The sequence below is a fragment of the Wyeomyia smithii genome, chromosome 1, assembly GCF_029784165.1.
Source record: "Wyeomyia smithii strain HCP4-BCI-WySm-NY-G18 chromosome 1, ASM2978416v1, whole genome shotgun sequence".
NCBI classification, from domain to species: domain Eukaryota; kingdom Metazoa; phylum Arthropoda; class Insecta; order Diptera; family Culicidae; genus Wyeomyia; species Wyeomyia smithii.
The window spans coordinates 72,652,758-72,673,204 of NC_073694.1; the positions used below are offsets into that span (position 1 = coordinate 72,652,758).

General features: G+C 40.5%; 2 protein-coding genes across 6 annotated transcripts in view; one reads left to right on the top strand and one right to left on the bottom strand.

The window, feature by feature from the left end:
• Window positions 1-20,447, bottom strand: part of LOC129730816 (40S ribosomal protein SA) — a 441,656-nt gene that overhangs the window by 111,991 nt on the left and 309,218 nt on the right. The window lies entirely within an intron of this gene.
• The window catches only part of LOC129725250 (serine/threonine-protein kinase PRP4 homolog), a 44,379-nt gene that overhangs the window by 6,952 nt on the left and 16,980 nt on the right, over window positions 1-20,447 (top strand). For 3 of the 4 annotated variants that reach the window (XM_055682945.1, XM_055681272.1, XM_055682100.1), the window contains 4 exons: window positions 1,402-4,203; window positions 18,435-18,507; window positions 19,172-19,238; window positions 20,120-20,233. In XM_055682945.1, the coding sequence (XP_055538920.1) occupies window positions 1,438-4,203; window positions 18,435-18,507; window positions 19,172-19,238; window positions 20,120-20,233 (3,020 nt within the window). In that variant the 5' untranslated portion in view covers window positions 1,402-1,437. Of the gene's footprint in view, window positions 1-1,401; window positions 4,204-10,033; window positions 14,127-14,881; window positions 15,081-15,154; window positions 16,520-18,434; window positions 18,508-19,171; window positions 19,239-20,119; window positions 20,234-20,447 lie in introns of those variants that run through there. The other variant, XM_055683668.1, reaches the window with a different exon arrangement.

Sequence of the window (20,447 nt, forward strand, 5' to 3'; positions counted from 1 at the left end):
ACCGGAAGACGCCTTTTGGAATCCTCCTGGTGTCCGGAGTCGTTTCCAGTCTCTAGGCATCTTCTCGATCACGAAAAAACACATATTAAAGGGTATTCGACCATTTTAGGTTGTTTTCTAAAAACCGATCAAAACAGCTCAAAACACAACTTTCCTCATAACTTCGCACCATTTAAACGGAATCTTATGTGTTTACATGTGTGATCGACTTACGTTATAATGCTGCAAATTCATACAATGTTGCCAGTTTGTTTTACTCGTATGTTTCCTAAAATCCAATGTGTACTTTTGCCCCATGCGCACTTTTGCCCCTCAATGCAACTTTGCAAACGTAAGGATTATATCCAGTTTAGTAATTTTACTGGATTCTCTTTTCCTAAAATCAGTTGGTAAAATGTAATATATGTTACTTTTAGAAGATTTAAGGCTTGATTGACAATATTATAAAAATAGCAGTATAATTAAACATTATCGATACACTCTTAAAATTTTATGGGGTTCGGAGAGAATGTTGCCATTAATAAGTCTTGTAGGCGTGAAACCTTTTGAGAACGATAATGTAAACTAGAAAGAACAAAAAGTTGCTTTAATTGTGCGATCTGGGAATGTTTTGAGATATTTGTATTTTTTGTTTTCTGATGTAAACCTCAACAACATTATGAAAAAAAAGTCGATCCCATAAGATAGAATATGCGAGTATATCTCGACGTCATTTTAGAAAAATAGTGGAGTTGTACTCAGCACAGGAAATCAATACCCATTTTCGATTGGTTCGCCCAAATATTGTGTCTGTTTGTTTTTTTTTTATTTTTGTTTAACGTTTCAAGAATCATTTTGCAGCTGATGTTACATTAGGCGTTGGATGGAACATTACAAATCACTAGAATTATTGTATTAGTTAACCCGAAGCGGTTTGAGACTTAAGCAGTTCCTCTCTTCTAAGCGTTAGTTTTGGTTTCTTCGTCTACCCAAATCTGCTCCTGTTACAAAAAGTCATCATATCTGATAGTAAGTGTTCGCCACCGTTGTCGTATTGATGAGGCCAAAAATAGCCTAATCTATCTAAATGAATTTGATCAATATAAATAAACATCCGTTGTTCGGAACCTGTCAGAGATTCCCGTTTAGTTTGTGTTTGTTTTTCGTCCGAACGATAGATGCTCTTTGTGGTTTGTTTTCTAATTGCTCGCCAAACGCCGGTAAAAGTGAATGTTTCTTTATCTGTGGTCTGTTGCTATTTCATACATCTGGGAAATCGTACGTAGATTTTGCCTAGTTCTCTGCGAATATCTGATTTGATAGGCAGTTCCCATTTCATTGTTTCGTAACTAATTTTGTATCGATTTGAAGCAGATTGTAAACCGGGCACCGTACGGTTTGTTATATTGTTTTTCTTCCTAGTTTGCTGGCAGCAATAATGATATCAGTGCGGGTGCGATGAATAGTGAAAGTTACTTCGGCTCAAGCTCCAGAGGGTCAGCTATGGCATCTTACCAGCAATTGCAACAACATCAACAGAATCAGATTGCTAGTGAAAGTGATTACTCACCGCGATCTTATCAGCAAGCTATCGTTGGGGTCCCACCGGTACCTCCAATCAGAAACTATGAAAATGTCATGATGGCGATGAACCCCAAAGACGAAGGAATGGTATACATGGATTTACACAGCGGAAGTCAGGCTAATTACAATGACACGTATTACAACGGGGAGCTGATTGACTTGAGTGCAACACAGTTACACCAGCAGCCTGCTCAATCTCCAATGCCATTAGCTTCACAGTATCACCAGCAACCATCACATCAACAGCATAATGATATGTACAACGCCGATATCGATTTTATGAACAATTACTTAAAAAGCCTGCCGGACTACGCCGCGGCATGTCCGACTTCCGTCGCTGTAGCGCAGCCGACGGTTACTGCGAAAAGTGAAAATTACCGGCATCATTACGTTAATGATCCCTACTTTCAATATTATGATAGTGCAACAGCTATGCAAGGTTACTATCCGATTGCAAAGTCCAGTTCGTACCACGCATATGGCTCGATCCCGACGCCAACAAGCACCTGCACAGTTAATTCAACCGGAAGTCATCCTGCATATTATCACCATCAGCATCAACCAGCCCATCACTATCAATTCCAACCGTTTCTGCAGAACACACATCCTGTGCACAATCAACAACTTCCGTCTAATCATTCTCATCACCACCCTCATAATCACTATCACCAGCAACATAAGCAAGGAGATAAATTTCCACGTAGTACCTCGAACTCAATGCTGCCACGAGCCTCAGCAGAGAATAGATACACAACCAGTAGTGCGAATGTAAACACCACTAGCGCCAAGAAAAATCGCGCAACACCTAGCGATAATAACGCAATGAGCAACGCTACAAGTCTTGTCACCGGCGGAGCCGCCAAACAGTCGTCCATGAGCAAATTCTGGCAAGACACCACCTCCAGCAAGCCTTCGAATGCCCCCAAGTTCGGTTGGAATTACGATCGCATTATGGCTAAGTCCAAGAAGGACGTGCAGAATAGTATAAATGAGTACAAGAAAAACGTTACGAGTTTACATAATCTGTACAGTGGTGAAGAGGGTGATGGTTCGTTTATCGCAGAAGCCAATAACCACTTCAAATTGCGTAAAAACTATTCGTACTCTCATCTGGACAAACACATCCGGGATCATCTCACAGAGGAAGAATTTCAGCAGCTAGTTAGTGAAAGTGAATCCAAGCCCAATTTCTACAGCAATCATTCGTGTCACTTTGTGAATCCCCTTTGCAAAAGTTATTCCAGTGGTGCCATGGGATTTGGACAGCAGTTTCTTCCCCCGTCACGACCGCTACCACCCGCTGCAAGTCGTACCCCAACAAACCTAACCAAGAGTTCCTCGAACGTAGCAATTCTCCGAAAACCTTCGATCACCCTACCAGATGTCGCTGCGTTTATCCCTTCTCTGAACCTAGCGAAAAGTTCCTCATCTTCCTGCATTTACACCAAAGCTCTAAACCAACCAAACAGTAAAAAATACAACCTGTTCACTCCCTACAAAACAATCGTGCCGGGACCGGCAGACGGAAGTGCAACCTCGTACGGTCCTACCGATATCAGTGCGGCCAACAAGATGATCTCGAAAAATAACGCACTCATCAAGATCGGAGCCCCGTACAACCCGTTCGTCAACAACCCGCCTTGTGCCCGACGGGGGACTGGTGAAAGTTTCTTCGTTAAACAAAACATACCACCAGCCAGCAAGGTTATTGTTGATTACCCTCCATTTACGAAAATATCTTCCATTCAAATCCCGATCAACGGACATTTGCCTCCGGCTTTCCCAAGTGGTCATACACGGGACCAAAATATCAATCAGGATTGCATTATCAACATTGAAGATAATATTGAGCAAAGCATAGCAGATATCTATAACGTAGGGTGCAGCTACGATCGACAGCCACCAGCTTCAACTGGGGTCTTTAAGAGTTATTCGCATTCACGACTGAATCCGGATGCGAAGAATTTTACACCAAGCCGCTCATTGTGCGAACAGACAAGCACAGTTACTTCCCAGGCCCCACTAACTTCGTTAGCACGATCAAACTCCAATAGCTGCAATGTAGCGATCAGTCAGGCGACGGGCAAAATCGAACCTATCCCGATAACGGCGGTGTTCAACTCCAGCGTTGAAGTCACGCCTACTTACGTTCCGGCAAAAGGAATTATCTTGTCAAAATCGGAAACACAAATAGCGTCCTATGGGGATGAGCAGGACGATGAAGACACTGTTGTGCCTGCCGTTTCCGACAATGATGATGACGACGAGGATGACGATGACGATGAGTGTGATTTGAACTACTTGAACGAAGATGAAGACAACGATCCAGACGAGGAGGTGGACGAAGGGATCTTTGACACCAGTGTCAATCAGTACTTCATGCCATCCAGCTCGAAATCTGTATCGGCAAAAGGTGCTGGCGAAGCGTATCAGGCCCATACCAACACCCCGGTTCAGAAAAAATCGGAGGTACCTAGAATATTTACCACCAACGCCGATATCTTCCTGGAGTCAGATGATGCCAAAGTGAACCCATGCTCCGAGATGTACTCCGGTATACGAACGTCCGACTCAACCGATTCCTGCTCGCCTGATGCGATGACCAACACCACTACCACGGCATCCGCCGATGAGCCTGAGGTAGTCCCTCGCTTTGCAATCGCTCGCTGCTGCACCACTGTTGCTTCTGCCATTGTTCGCCTATGTGGTGGCGCCCTTCTGCTGGAACTGAATAATAGCATGCTCGTTTCATATTTTACTTATTTGTGTATGTGTCTTTTTGTTTTTGTGTTGTTCTAATTTCAATTTGCTCACATTGCTTCCTTCTGCTCAACCATTATTATAATTCATTCACACTAGAACCGATGAACGAAGAATAGTCGAAGCCGTGTTTTTTTGTTTGTTTTTCCACTCATTTATTAATTTACTCTCTTTGCGAGAAGAGTTTTTATTTGCTGTGCATACGGAGCATCATTATTTTTAATTATTGCGATTTTTTCGCTCCCAATACAATCACTCGCCGAATTGCGTTGAGCTGCCGATTTTCACCGTCGATTCACAACCGCTCAGCAGCAGCGCGCATCAAGGAAATAATTTGGAATTCCATTTGGGTGTCTTCGCCTTACCCCAACTTGTTCTACTTTCCTGCCAGCATTCGCAGCATTCTGTGTTTTCCTATAGCATAACATTGTGCTTTCCATTGACTGAGAGCTCCGGAAGGCATGCTTGCAAGTGCGAGTTTAACTGGAATTCTAGAGTAGTGCACTATTAAATAATAGTTAAGATGGAAATGAACTACCAGTGAAACTGCAAAAATAATATTAACAGAAAATCAAGTTCCGGATGCGCTATACAGCGTCCAATTAACGAGATTGTTCAATTTTTGACCAGACTCTGCCTCACGTGATCTAATAATGATAGATTATGATTGGTGTTGCTTTTTGTTCTGATTCAATAAAAACCAACAGAACGGAATTAGTTTATTCCTGTCTCTGTGCGGTGTTTGACGGATGGTTATAGAAATATGATGCCGTTGCCGAACTGTAAACAACCATCGGCAGTAACCTACATCGAGCGTCACGAGTATTTTAAAACATGTTAAGCGATGCGCAGAACGACTGTTGATCTGTATGCACATCTTACGGTTCAAGTAACTGTTTTCGTTACAGCCAAGGTAGAGGGAGGTTGATTTAGTAACTTTTCAAATTATGATTTCATAAATTTGGGTGGAATGTCATAATTCTATCTCAGTAGATGTTTATCGGAGCAGAGAACAGTAGTTAAAATATGAAAAAGCTTTTCAAGGGGAACAAGATTCAGTCTTGTACCCTAGTAAATTCTTGATCCGGTTAGAAAGCACAATAATTCACGGACACCTGACATAAACACAGATAAGATATTGAGGTGCCTTGAACTGTTTTATTGAAACTGAGGGCCAACGAACAGATTGTAACTATTGTAAATTGATAATTTACAGACGAACTGGTAATGGGCACAACTTATCGAACGGATTGTTCCGAATGAGCAACAATCTTATCTTTGAGCTTGTGCCGTCTCCAACTTCAGATTGAGTTTGTTCTGATAGCTAACGTTTTACAACCGATATTTTGTAAAGCGAATCCTTGTTTAAAATTCATCATAAGGCTATACTTGGTTCAGGTTGTCCACATTTTTTTTATCAGAAAGCTTCACGAAAACTCATTCCTATTTCAAAGAGCATACAGCTGAAGTAATAAAACAGCCACTAAGACTGAAAGGTGTCCTGATATATGAAATAAATAACTGGATCGCAAAAAGTAAAACAAAGTGGTGCTAACGTTCCTCACTCGGAACTTGACCTTTCTGTTTATCGGACACAAACTTTGCAGCCAACTGTTATTATAGAGGACACACAGTCTTTGAGCACTAACAATTTCTCCCGAGCCGGTTTTCGATCATACGACGATTGGCTTGTTAGACCAGTAACGTACAGTAACAATAACGATCAGAACATAAAAAGTGTTTGACCTTCCTGAAAATGTTGTCATGTCACATGATGCGTTGAATGCCTCCAATGTGTTCACGTAGTTCAAGAATGTAAATGGTCGGCGTGCGACCAGACCGAACCAAGCGCCAAAAACATTATTTCGAGTAATCGGCGATCAAAGTTTACTCACCCCGCATGCTTCCTGCAAGCTGCTGCAGAGAAATTTTGTTATAATACCATTATAAACTGTTCAAATGATTTCGTTTCTTCGTGAAATATAGATTATCAATTTTAACATCCACTAGTGTTAAAAAATCAATTTTCAAAAAAATGGCGCTTGGTTCGGTCTGGTCGCACGCCGACCAAATGTGTTTAATACTTACACTTCTTTCTTTCTTTCATCAGGTTGGGTTCTATTACACAGTGCAACAAAAATTTACTTTTTTTCTGCCTTGCCTTCTATCTATGATTTGAAACCTATTGTACTGTAGGGAAATTGGGGCAAATTTGCAAAATACATTAGAAAATCATATACAGCAGCCAAGGCAAAAAACTTGTTGCATTGTGTTAGTCACAGGAACGTTGTGTAGAATGTGATTTACAACTTTTTCAAAATAAACTCCAAAAAAATACTGTTCAAATAGGTATTTAAATAGTTAACTAGTTAAATAGTTAACTATCTAAATAGTCTTGAAATAGTTAACTGCTAGTTGGTATCGAAGCAAAATTCTGGTCTAGCAAACTGTCGTATGTTCGATTCTCGGTAGCGCAGTGCTAATCCGCTCGTTGCACAATGGGGACGTTTTGAAAAAAGACGGAGAAATCTCTTTTCTCACTTTTCCTTACATTTTAGGGGTTTGGTGTCTTCGAAGGAGTTGTTCAGAATACTGATAAGAATTACCTTATATTTTCATTTAATTGCGTTTTTAAGCTAGTATTACACTTAGATTTTTTAGACCTAGACTTAGACTTTTTAGACCTAGACTTAGCCTTTTCTATTTTACGAGATATTAAATTGCTATCTTCGGTAAAGTTGTAGAGCTATCGGTTTCATGAAACTTCACCGAGGACACGAAATTCTTAAGTCTTCTAAGTAACCGCATAAGTTTTGCATTGAATTTTTTTCTAAACTTTCTAATACATCTTATGTTCATCAGAAGCGGTTAAGACATCATTTATGTGAAAAACTAGTTCTGGGAAGTATTTAGAAGAACAAAGAAGTAAATAAAGCGATATTTTGAAACGATGAAAATACGAAGTTCCCGAAAAGTCCCGATTCTGAAAAATATATGTACTTGTACCTCAAAACATGCCAAAACAAATGACGTTGAGTAATGCCTCACAAACATTCAGAATTTTAAATAAATTGTTTTCAAAAATTGACAAAACTTTACCTTGAAAATCGCTCCATTTCAGAGTTGGTTCAACAAAACTAACTTCTTTTTAAAAAAATTCGTATTTTCCTATCTCAAATTTTCTTGAACATCTCAAGTTGATCAAAAGTAGTTGAGATATAATTCAAGTGAAAAAAACTAGTTTTAGATAAGTCTTTTAAGAAAAACAGTTATATCTCTTCAGAGATAACACCTGGGAGTTTTATGTCTTCGGCAAAGCTTCATGGAATCGATAGCGCTACAACTTTGCCGAAGACAGAAATTGAATATCTCGAAAAAAAGTTAATTTTTCTAAGTGTATACTAGCTTAAAAAGCAATTAAATAAAAATGTCAGGTCATTCTAATTCTGAACAACTCTTCCAAAGACACCAAACCCCTAAAAGTAAGGAAAAGTGAGAAAATACTTTTGATCGTCTTTTTTTCAAAACGGCCCCACTGTGCGTTGGTTGTGTCTAACAAACATGAAAGATAAAATTCCAAATCGGATCCTGGGCTTTCCTGAGTAGCATTTTTTACCTTATTGGTGCTTCAATAACAAGTTCTAAGCGAAGTGGGCGAAACGAACGATCTTTCAAACGGTGAGCCTGCTCTTTATTCTAAAAACCATCAATTAAGAGGTTAATAAAGATGTCTTGTTTTACATTGAACGATCAATCAAACGCGAGTTGATTATTAGCCGCGCACGCCAGGAAATGTTTACAATATGTAACGTTTGATCAAGCTACAATAGTTCGAACCTGATAACATAGTCGGTCAATATGCAAGTCTTTGATGTAAGAGTCAACCGGTACCTAGCTGCACTATTGTAAACAAACCTTTCGTAAAACAAGGAATACGGATCGCGAACCCTCGTCGAAGTTACACGCTTCAGCTACCAGACGGGCGCTATCGGTGGCCGGCCGAGTATGCGGCACAATATGGGTTAGTGGAGTACCGCTGTAATGTCTTTATTACACCCCGTTCGATAGACCGATATGGAATTCCTTCTATGCGCTGCTACCGGTACCTTATGGCTGACCGTGTTCGATACGCGGAGCGTGTCAGATTTCAACGTTTGTAATTGGTTCGAACGGGGAAATGGCTTCACGATCCACAAAGTTCCAGCGGTACCTGGCGGGTGCTAGCGGTACACAGTAGGACTGTCAAATCGTCTAGATACTGCGCAATGATGGCGTTATGAACACACTCACTCAACGTAGTGAAAAATTCACCATTAAACAACAGGAGAGAACCCGCCAGCAGCACGACATGTGACCTCCGACAGTTTCTGTCTACTTGTCTGTCGATGTTCGCCCTGTCACTGCCCAAGTGGAACTTTGCTCGCGATGAGGTGATAATGGTCGAGGTTTGATATTTTTATCGTTTTTGTTTTGTTTTTGGGTTTTCTTTAAAAAAATATTCCATAGGTGTGTGCGTGATAACCAGATGGAAGCTTATCGAGCGCGCCGTTCCGTTAGAATATTTTTAGGCCACGGCAAATCTGTGCTCTGTTATAAATGCCACCAGAGCGTCGCGGGTGGCAAAAAATTCATATACAGTCGGATATGGGTTAACATGGAACGCTAAAATTTTCTTGTAATAGTTTTATATATGAAATGGTTGAGTAGTGTTTCTGGTAGCCATTCCATTCAAAACAATTAGTCTATTCTAAGAGATTGCAGACCCCCGCAGCTGATTTTGCCATTCGGTATTAGTGTAGTGCGTGACAACGAAGTATCCTTGTTGCTCTCGCAATTGCGCTTGCGCAAAATTCGTGCGCAAACCGTGCTCCCGCTACCACTATCACTAGCGTGTTAATGTCGAAGGAAAACCCCGTACGATTTTCCTACTAACACTGACTCTACACAGCGAGTTGGTAGTTTTCCACCTCAGTAGTAGTAGTTCCGGGTGGAAATTCACGCACACTTGCATGGCTCAGTCCGTTTCATAAGCTAAAATATTTTCCGTGTGCGGCTTTCAAAAATTTTCACTCCCGATTTATAAATAGTTGCGTTTCGGCATTCTCGGTTGTACGCCGCAGTCGTGTCCTATCGGTTCCTTGGCGGAGCGACGGAAATGCGCACCCGTTCCTTTGACAAGACGATTCGTTTCGACCATCGTGGGTTAAAAACTACATCGACGAACGGAATTCCGCGCGATATTAATGCACGGCTATTGTCCATAACGTGCGACAATTGCGTGATCATTTATCTAGTCAAATGCTGTCAATAAGCGCTGTGATAAATCATAGAATTATAAGTAAAAGCAAGCAAAGAAAATTTATTCTGTGAAAAATTCTTACCGTTGAGTGTTATACAAATCCGATTATTTTCGCGAATACATAGTGAAATTGCTGTTGTGAAGGTCAACGTCTCCACCTGGGGGCGAGCAAAGTTTAATGTGTTCTAATCTCACCGGTGATGACAGATGTAATTGGCCGAATATATATATATATATATATATATATATATATATATATATATATATATATATATATATATATATATATATATATATATATATATATATATATATATACCTCGAAATTTAGCAGTGCCAAAGCTGTATGTCGATATAGTGATAAGTGCCCACGAAAATTAACAGTGCAGGTTGTTTAAAGGTATTATGGTGGAAGAGGTGGGGAGGAAAAAAGTGTTAATCGGTATAGGTTGGTCTTTTACTGTAGCTTGCGAGTTGGAAAAATCTCACCTTGGTAATAGAAAATCCCAAATTATCCCACTCAGAAAAAAACCGCTCTTCTCTGCAAACCCCTTCAACGCACAGCGGACTGCTTACTGCTGTAAGAATTGCGAATTAAAAATAAATCCTACGTGCGCGGTGTGAGTGACATAATGAGTTTTCCCATTTTTTACGACATTTCGCTCGAAAGTCTACGGTTTAATGAAAGCGTCACTTGCCGTCGTGAGAGTCGATCAAGAATATTTCCACAGCGGAGACGACGATGCATAACCGCACGATATTCTCTGCCATGCATTTCCTAATACATCGATCGAGGTAGATTTCGATCGACGACCTCACGATTGTTGGTGTCGTGCAAGTTGCGGAAACGCGGGAAGTGCACTGAAAAAAATATAAGGCTGCGTGCATGACACTCTCGTGACACTGACCTTGGGATGTGTGTACACCACCGCCACTGCCTTTTCAAACTGCGCACTGTCAAAACAAACGCTACTGCTGCTGCACAAGCAGCAGTGTGATCTGCACCTTTCTCGCATGCATCATGAATGCACCACTGGCGAGGGCCATCAGCGAGAGAGGCTGCGGCGTGCGTTATATAGTACTCGAGAATTTCAAGTATGCATCCCGATCGTAAGTGGCACTAGATATAGATAGTAGACCCGTCATATCATATAATGTTGCTTCCTGTGTTTATCTGGTTGGGGTGCAACAAGGCAATCAAAAATAATTTTCGATGCGGGAATCAGCTTGAATTGTTTCAATATAAAAATTAATCCAAATGTTTGCAATAATTTCAATATCAACAATTTTCCAATGGTGTTTGTCATGAAATATATCATGACCCCTAAAACGCTACTGCTGCGCTAAAATATGGAATCGCACAACCTGAGCACGTCAACCACGCGGAATCCCGTAATTAATAATCCTATGCCAAACAGGTGTACGATTGCTCCAATAGAGAAATCGGTCGCTCTGAACGATGGTAGTCAGCGCTTCTTCTCGTTCAGCGTTTTTAAAGTGATAAAATTAGCTCGCTTCGCGCGTTTGACGCATTTGTCGGTACTGGATACTGACAGTTGTAAGCGCAAAAGTCGCAACATCGCAATTCAAAGAAAGCCAACTTTCAAAACAAACGCGTTTTTTTACAGAATTCCCAATTTGGGTCTCTGATCTGCTGAACAAGGATTATGCAGTGAAAACCAGTTTTCACATTTTGCGCCTATTGAATTAAATAATCGCAAACCTTACCTACTCCTTTATTTCTTAAGTTGGACAGTGAAAACTAGCTTGTATCCCGTATTTTCGTAAACTTTACGCCTGTCTCACTGTCATTATCACTGTCGTGATCACTACTGTTCTCTGTTGATACAATTGGGTTACATTGACACTTGGACAGAAACTGTCCACTGTCATATTTTAGCACTGAATCTTCGTTTGAGTATTTGAATATTGTTTCTAGCAGAGCTAGAAGGGGCCGGTCCCCATTGCGTGATATTTTCGTTTTTCACTTTGCAACATAACCAAACAGAGAAGAAAACAACGACGGAGAGAAAATAACAAGTTTCTCCACGTGAAAAAAAAACTTCAAAGGTTCAATCTTTCTTCAACGCACTGCGATGATGTGAAATTTGCCCCCGGCTGAGCATAGCGGGTTCGATTTGAAAAAATAAGACCAAATCCCTTTCTCGACGATTTGGTGTGTAGGTGTCTCCGGAAAAGTTTTTTAGAAAACTCTTGTATCTTCGAGGTCATTTGTTAATGTTCGTTCTACGGTAGTATACAGAACAGAGTAAGATTAACAACACAAGTTGATTGTCACAGTGAGGTGTTATATTGTCCAATTTCCTTTTCATCAGCTTTTGTATCTATGTCGGTTTTTGATGCTTTGTTTTGTATAAGCTAACATGTTTTTTTTTTAAATTTCTTTTACTTGGAAAACCTTCCACTTTTTAAGCATAAAATATTATCAGAAAAGTATTTTAATTTTAGCTTGAAAAAGTTTTTCAATTTTGGCTTAAAACTATTTTCTACAACAAAGTAAGTATTATCCACTATAAAAATCTTCAGAAAAGTTTTGCAACTAATTATATCAACAACTTTGTAGAAAAAGCCAAATCGACCGAATGGGATTTTTGATGCACAAAAACTCAATAAATTGATTTTAAGGCATTTTTTACTTAACTTTATTACTCTTAGATCCAATTCTATAAATAATTGGTTTCTTCGTAAAAACTTTATGAAATTCATAGTTATACAACTTTGTCGAATACATAAACTTGCAATATGCGTTGTTGATCGCACTTCCGCTGTTTACTACATTAATGATACTTAAAAAAACATCTGGTAAAGGTTTTACCCGTTATATTTTAAGATTGGTCCCACTGTACCGCGGTCGGTTGACAGCGTGCATAAGAAGCTCATTAAACAGGTGTACATTATACCTAACAATCAAACATTTACTGCCAACTATGGCACCAGTTCCTCTCGCTCGAGCCGGTTTATCGAGATCCCAACAATTGGAGGCAAAAAAGCTTACTGGAAGTTTTTGAAGCATAACAACCACTGTTTTGCGAGCGGATTATTTTGCAACTTTGAGCATACTTGTATGTGTGTGATTTTAGGCCATTTTTCGGTATGATGAAGTTGTTTTTTTACCGAATAAAGCAGTGACCACTGCATTGTCTCGAATCAGAAGACCGGCTGCATGGAGGAAACAAACAATCAACAGACTGAGCAAATGTTGCTTGACTGTGATAGCGGGCTGTCAGCAAATCAGAGTTCATATGGGTATTTCCGTTTGCTTTTTTGTTTCAAGTTCTTATTTTTGAGCAAGAGTGTGTTGCTACAGTTTCTTAATTTTTTTTTTCGTTTCGGTATTGCCAAAAATTTGAGATAATATTTTTTGTTGTTGTTTACATTCAACATCTTCCAATGTGAAACCTTTATTTAACAACAAACTGTCACAGAAGTGCTCAACGCCAGATAACAGAAGAGCTGCATCTCTTTTGGCGTAATGATTTCCATTTTTCGGGGCCGCGCTAATCAATATAATTGCTCGAGTTTCACTCAACTTAAGTGCATTTTTTCACAAAAGCCAAAACACATTCGGGAAAGCGCTAGGAAACCGACAATTATGAAATAATGCTTTAAAACTTATCATGGGTAATTCGTTTGCGGATTCGTGTGCATTCCACTCTTTCGAGTTTCTTCTCCGGCGGCCAAAGACGCGCCCATTCTCTTGTTTACCTATCATTCCAACTAATATCTCAATCCAGTCTGCACCGCCCGCGCCGTACTGTGATTTTCCGACTCAGCTACTATGGCCTTTTGTTTGAATATGTTCAGTGTAGAATTTAATTTTAATCGCACTGTTTCTCCTCACCCACCCTTACCGCTACTGTTTGACCCGCGAAGTGCGCAAGACAAAGATCGACGAACGACCGAGCGGACATACGTATCTCGGCCGAGATAGAATAACAAAAACAAAACCCATCAACAGCAACAACAGCGGCAAGGAAGATATTTTCATCAGCACTGACAGGCACGACGGCAGCCGATGCCAATAATGCGATCGTATGTCCACGTAAAAACTGAGTTCCGCACTAGTAAAATATAGAAGACAAGATTGTACAAAAAGTGCTATTTTCTGTCTGTGCGAATCCTGCGAAAATTCAAGTGACAAACGGACTGGCTGAATTGTTTACAACTCAGCTGTTTTTCCGTCCATAGATAAAGACTGAACTGCGCGGTAATATTGTACGACGTTGAAGAAGTTCATTCGCTGACGCTGAGGCGATCCGCAAATTGAAAGTACAGGCACCCGGAGGTGAGTGTTGGTCTCCACGAAAAAATAAACGATGGCAACCTCAACATCGGACCTCACGACTGCAACACCGAGTCGACGCAGATACGTCCGCAGTAATACGGCAAGTGTCACGCAGCTACTGTCCGACAGCTGCAACAGCATCCTACAGCGATTCCGTCGCAATCCTAGTGAGAAGCTCGAGAAAAGATCACAGTATCGGTAAATCGTTTGTTGAAGCTTATGTAAAAATTTTAAAGTGCTGCTATAGGAAAACTTAGAAGTGCGATTGAGTGAATACGGATCACTGACCAATCGGGATTTCCCAAGTGAATTCCCGAAAAGAACTATTTCGGAACGATCAGCAGTGTTTCAATGAATTAAGTAATCGATCTGTTACGTACCGACGTAAATTGAGCACGGCGGAACTTCCAAGACGACCTGGTCGTTCTCTGAGGTGACCGCAGCTAATTTTGGCACCGATCTGTGACACACTAAGGATATTGAAATTTCAAATGATTTGAGCACGCACCCAGTCAGCGGGGATTGATTTACATTGCGAAAATTCTTGGCAGGGCTAACTAAAGTTTGCTAAATTCATCGTCAATGCATTATCAAAGTGGCTCTGCGCACGATCACTGCCCATGACTGAAATACAATGAATCCATGGTGAATCTTGCACTTACACCGGTTAGATTTGTTTACAAGCCATGCATATAAAATACTGCATTCTGCGCTATTCTTAGTGTTGTTCTACGGCGGAAAAGTAAACATAAACACAGCTTCAATTTGCGTCTGCATAGTTTGTTTATAAAAATCTTGCTTCCTGTCTAGAACTGATCGATTTACAGTCAGAATTTCTTTTGAACCGCTGCTGACCCCGTTTCATTGGTTTCATACATTCCATATTTCACTTGATCACACTACTGGTTTTGCTGCGATACGAAAAATTGGAACGATGACCTCTTCGCACTTAGGTTCAACGATCTTGCACCATCAGCATCCAGTAGTTCAATTTTCACCCGCGAGCACCAGAATTCATCCGACTATGGCAGTCTTGGGACTTCCAATGATTCGGTGCACCGAACACCCTATCATAGCTTCAACAATACTATGAGCTCTTACTACAAACCACTGTTTCGAACATTCGGAAAGCGTTTCGACTTATCCCCAAAAGTAAGCTCACACACGCTCATTTTTAAATCTATTTCATAGCTAAATCGCGTGTTCTTTCCTCTGACTCTCTTTAGCGAGATACAGAAGACAAAGACAAAACTCCGACTGTTGCTTCAACGTCAAAAACTCCAGTTCCTACCAACAAATGCAGTAGTGGCGAATCAGCCAGTTCCACTATATCTCGCCTCGAATCCAAATACTGCGATATCCTGGATCGAGTACACCAGCGTAAGGAGCAATACAAAGACGACAAAGAAAAGACATTGGAACCTGAACGAACGCCGACCGGTTTAGCGGCGAGGGGTTTCAATCCGCTGGCAAAAAGTGCAACTACGTCAAGCGTGAGAGGCGATTCTTATTCTGCCTTGAAAGAGCGCACTCCCTACCGATTGGCTGCTCAACGAAATAGACACAAATTCCTCGAGTCTCTCGAAATGGACTACTACAAGAAGCGAGCAGAACTCAGCTTAGCGTGTGGTGTTGGAGGGACTAGCAGTACCACCGTGCCTGTATCGGAAAGTCTCTATGAACGCAATGGAAGAGAACTAAGCAGTACCTCTAAGTATGTCCTTAAACCGCGAAGTAAAGACAGTGGATATTACGATGGAAAACCAATCTCTCTTGCAAACCCCAACAGTGCCATCGGAAAAGAAAATATTTTCAAATCCAAATACGACCCGGATGAGCTATTATCTGAGTTGAATACTAGTACCATTCTCAGTGGTGCTCCTAGTGTTGTAAAACGTCGCATAAAACCTTACAAAAGAAGTGACACCACCGGAATAAATTTTTTGCAACACTCTACTTTGAGCTCCAACGTTCTAGGAGTTCCTAGCACCTCGGAAGTGGATCGGAAAAGGGAAAATCGTCGCAGCGGAAACTTCCACCAGTTGCAACGATCTGCAACGCAAGGTTTCTTCGATGCTGATGATATCTGCACCTTTCCCATTTCTAGTGACGAAGACACTCCCAGTGATGATCCCCGACAAATGGAACGCGATTACAGGCGAAAGGAGATCGAAAGTATCTTGCAAAAATACGCCCCTCTGGATGAGAAAAAGCTGAAGGAGAAAAAATCTAGGGAAAGCCTTGGAACAAAGGCAAATCCGACAGCAAGTGACCTATCACCGGAAGGTGCTCTGAGCCGAATCAAGTCTCCCATACAGTCAAGGTTGCAACACGATCTGCAGCACATTCGGCGCAGTAGCCGTCGTCATCATTACGATAGTGCTTCCGGTAGCAATGGTCTAGGGCTGCAAAAGTCCTTTACCACGAGCAATGTGTCTGCACACTTGAACGGGGGTCTTTACAATGGTAACAGTTCTGTTCTAGTGGTCCACACTGGCGGCGTCAACGGTGCTTCCGGTCTTTACCAACATCAACAGCCGCATCCTCTTCTAATGCGCTCGTCACGTATTCCAAAAGCACTGTCAACATTTGTAAGATCTTTTAACACTCACGTCTATGGCTATTCTGCGTGCATTGCATGATTGTGTGTGTGTGTGTTTTTACGATTGAGCAATCGTCACTAATTATTTTATTAATCTAGCTATTTTTTTAACACACTGCTATAAGATCAATTACCGCCACTTACTACGCGATGCACAGGCGCGATAAGAAGGAAGTAAATTACCAAGTGACGAGTCCAGTCCAGTCAGTGGACAATGGCCCGTCGCAATATTCGTCGTTGACACTCTGCTACACACATGGTGCGAGTCAGTTTGAAAAAAACAGATCATTTCAATTATATTTGTTATTTGCAATCAACATCCGCGCAGCCGTTTCGAAGGGGGCACCATAGACGATCGGGACAATGAGCTGCTAGTAGATATGCAAATTGGGGCCGCCAATTTACTGACTCTTTTTTTTTTCTTCTTTGACGTTCTCCTATTCTTTACTGTCCCTTGTTTGCCTCGCTTAGCTCCAAAGCAGTCGAACACCCTCCCCATCACCATCATTCTTCCGTCCATTTTGCTTTTAACTGTTTGATTGATTCCATCAGTAGTAACCTGATGGTAGGCTCGGTGCTGCGCCGAGCTAATTGAGATATAAGATAGGCCTGTTTGCGGTTCAATTTTTATCATACAGATTGGTGAACGTTTCGAAAAAAGACGCGAGGATAGGGAGGGGGTGTTCATTGACAGCTCACCAACAATGGCAATGAACTCATTTTCGTGTAGAAAAATGTAGTAGACTGGAGATTTGAAGAATTAAAAATTGAATTTCATCTTAGATAGTGTTCTAAACCTGAAAACGTAAATAAAACGAAATTCAACTCGACTTGGGTAGAACCAAGCCAGTTTTATATGCATATTGCAATAATTCACTTTCATCTGACCCTTAAAAAAGTTTTTAAGCTTTATTGAAAATAAATAATTCATCCGCTTAGTTACACAAAAAAAAAACTACATTACAAACAAACGTTGTACGAAAAAGGTTTGCTGTGGCAATTTCCTTTCATTTGCAGCTGGCCCATATGCCGCTCGTTCGATTAACATGAAACTCGCATTAATTCTTTCAAAGGCTTCGTCTGCCCATCAGAGTGCATCATGTTGTTTTCATCATCCGCTGATATCGTAGTCACAGTAACCTGTGTTAGTGACAGTTCAGGTAAATACTATTTTTCATGAACATCAGTATAAGTAAACTGCACTCACTTCTCCATCTATCTTGAGATCGCAGCATTTTGTTTTGTGATTGTGTGCGTGCTTTTCGAATGATCGTAATTTCACAGTTTAAATCCGATTATAAGGTTAGTTCTGTTCATTCCTAATAATTGAAACATTGAATGATTGCATTTTTTCTTTTAATTAACTATAACAGTGAAAAATGTGCGAATCTAATAAAAACTGTTTGATAACCACTAAGCCAAGCGAAAGTATACCAATAGACTATTTATATTTGTAAACCAAATTTTTCTTATATTTTTTTCGAACTAATTATCTTATCGCAAATCGATACCGTATTTTTCTCGTGTCTCTTCTTCGATATGATCAATGATTTGATGATGAACGATGTGTTCCCCGACTGGTTCTGTGTGTGTTCTGTCGCCCAACCTCCCATATCGCCCCAACGTGTACCGCAACTGTGTGTGTATGGTCTGCCGAAAAAAACAATCGGCCTTCATCCGCCACTACTACCAACAACGATGATGATGATGATGACGACGACGATCGATCGATTGTTTTCAATGGGAAATCGATCCTTGATGACCGGCTGCGCTTGGCTCGACCGAATGTGAAACGAAAAAACAATTCGCTATGGTGATGATGATGTTGATGATAATGATGCTTAAACCAATCACGGCGGCAACGACAACGATGATGATGAACCGATTGCAATTGGCCAACACAGAAACAACCATCCGTGAGGGATGATGCTGATGGGCATTTGATTTACCACACTGGCGACATTCTTCATAACAGATGTTCGTGAAGCATTAATTTAAATTCTTAATATTTTATTTTACATGAGTACAATTCCCTCTCCAACTCGCGGTCGCGTCTTCGTGCGGTCCGGAGTACTGTGCGTTTGTGGTGAAATATTTCAAAAACCCCTGAAAAGTGCGGTATGCAATATTTTGTCACCACAGTGCTCCCATGTCGCGTTTTCAGTTTCGATTACAAATTGTAGCTTTCGAAATCTTCTTCATTTTTAGAATATATGATAACAAATCTCCATCTGAAGAAAAGTCAGTTTCCAAAGCTACATTTTTCTTCTTTTTGAATCTATTAAAAACAGATTTGATCAGATTCACAGAAATTGTAGGGCTTTCCTTTCTCTTTTATTGATCTACTTCTATCTAAAGCTTCAATTTACCTCGAGAAAAACCGATAAAGTAATTTTAAATAGTTCGAAAATCTCATGTTAACTAAAACCAAAGTACAGTCTACAGGTAGCAAAATTAAGACGAATCAAATCTCGTAGATTTTACATAGCAAATATGAGACAGGTTTAGTCAGCACCACTAGATATCACTAATGTTTTTTTCTTAATTTCTACTGTTCTTTGTTCTTCTCTCCCTTTTTGCTCTTCTCGTTACATGGTGCAATGACCCGGCGCTCGATTGGATCCACGCTTCATTCTCGCAGATAAAATCCTGGCCACCTTAGGTGAAGGTACTTTCGGTCGGGTGGTGAAAGTGAAGGATATGGAAATGTAAGTACGCTTTCAATGTTTGCAATACCCTACAGCTACAGCAATTGGCTCTAAATTATCGCACACCATGTTTGTTTTTATCAAAATCCAATCATATTTTAGTTTCTGTCGAGCAGAGTGCAAATTCAAATTGTTTAGCGTTGAAAATTTACACTAGAAATGGGTTCTAGAGTTAACATTGTTAAGTTGAAAGGACCGTATGGAAAAAAGCTAAAAGGTTTGAAACAGAATAATTTTGAAAAAAATTCTGGCTGTCAATCATACAGGCTAAACAAGATCGTTTTGAGCTTATGTGCCCAATGTTTTCTTGTTAAAACGGTTTCGCACGATTGACATAGCAGTTCTGTTTCGCAGATTCAATACCCAAACTGAAATCTTAATCGAATTTCACAACCATTAGAACTAGTAAGATTATCACTAGTCATAACGGAAATCGATTCACAGCAGGGGTATACCAGAAATTATAGGGTAGCCCTTAATGGAGATCTCTGCTAGAAATCGAAACCGTTTTCTATTTGCATTTGTTACCGTGGGAGGCTATTCAAAATCCATAACGCTTGTTCATGTTAATCGAGTTACTATACTGCCATAAAGTCTCGAACACGACACTCGAAACTCTCTATTTACACCCACCCGAAAACAAACACTGCTTCATCGGTTTGGTGTAATCTTTCTGTACGAGCGAGTCCGATTGGCTGCTCGTTGAGTATTTTTTAGCACCAGACAGTAGAATAAAATGATCATCGTTTTAAGAGCCAGTTGTTTGTAACTATTAATCAATGTAAATTGTTACCTCTTTTCGAATTATTGCCCGACAACGTGTGTTTAAAGAACTTCCTTATTCAATTTTTCCTCTTTGTTTTCGTTACTGCGTACGGTAGGGATCACACGATGGCGCTGAAGGTAATCAAGAACGTAGAAAAATATCGGGAAGCTGCCAAGCTAGAGATCAACGCACTGGAGAAGATCGCCGAACGGGATCCGACCTTCCAACAGTAAGTTTGAGGTTATACAGCAACTGTTCGCTAACTGGGCGACGAGCACTTCCCAGTTATTGAAATCAGCTCGCTAACTGGTTGGTCATCTCAACGCCGAGGGGGAGTTCGATGGATAACGCTGCTTCGCGACAACTTCATAAAAGGCTTTCGTTCTCAATTTGATCACCAAATAGGGAAGCCACAACTACAAACTTATTTCTCAAATAAAGCT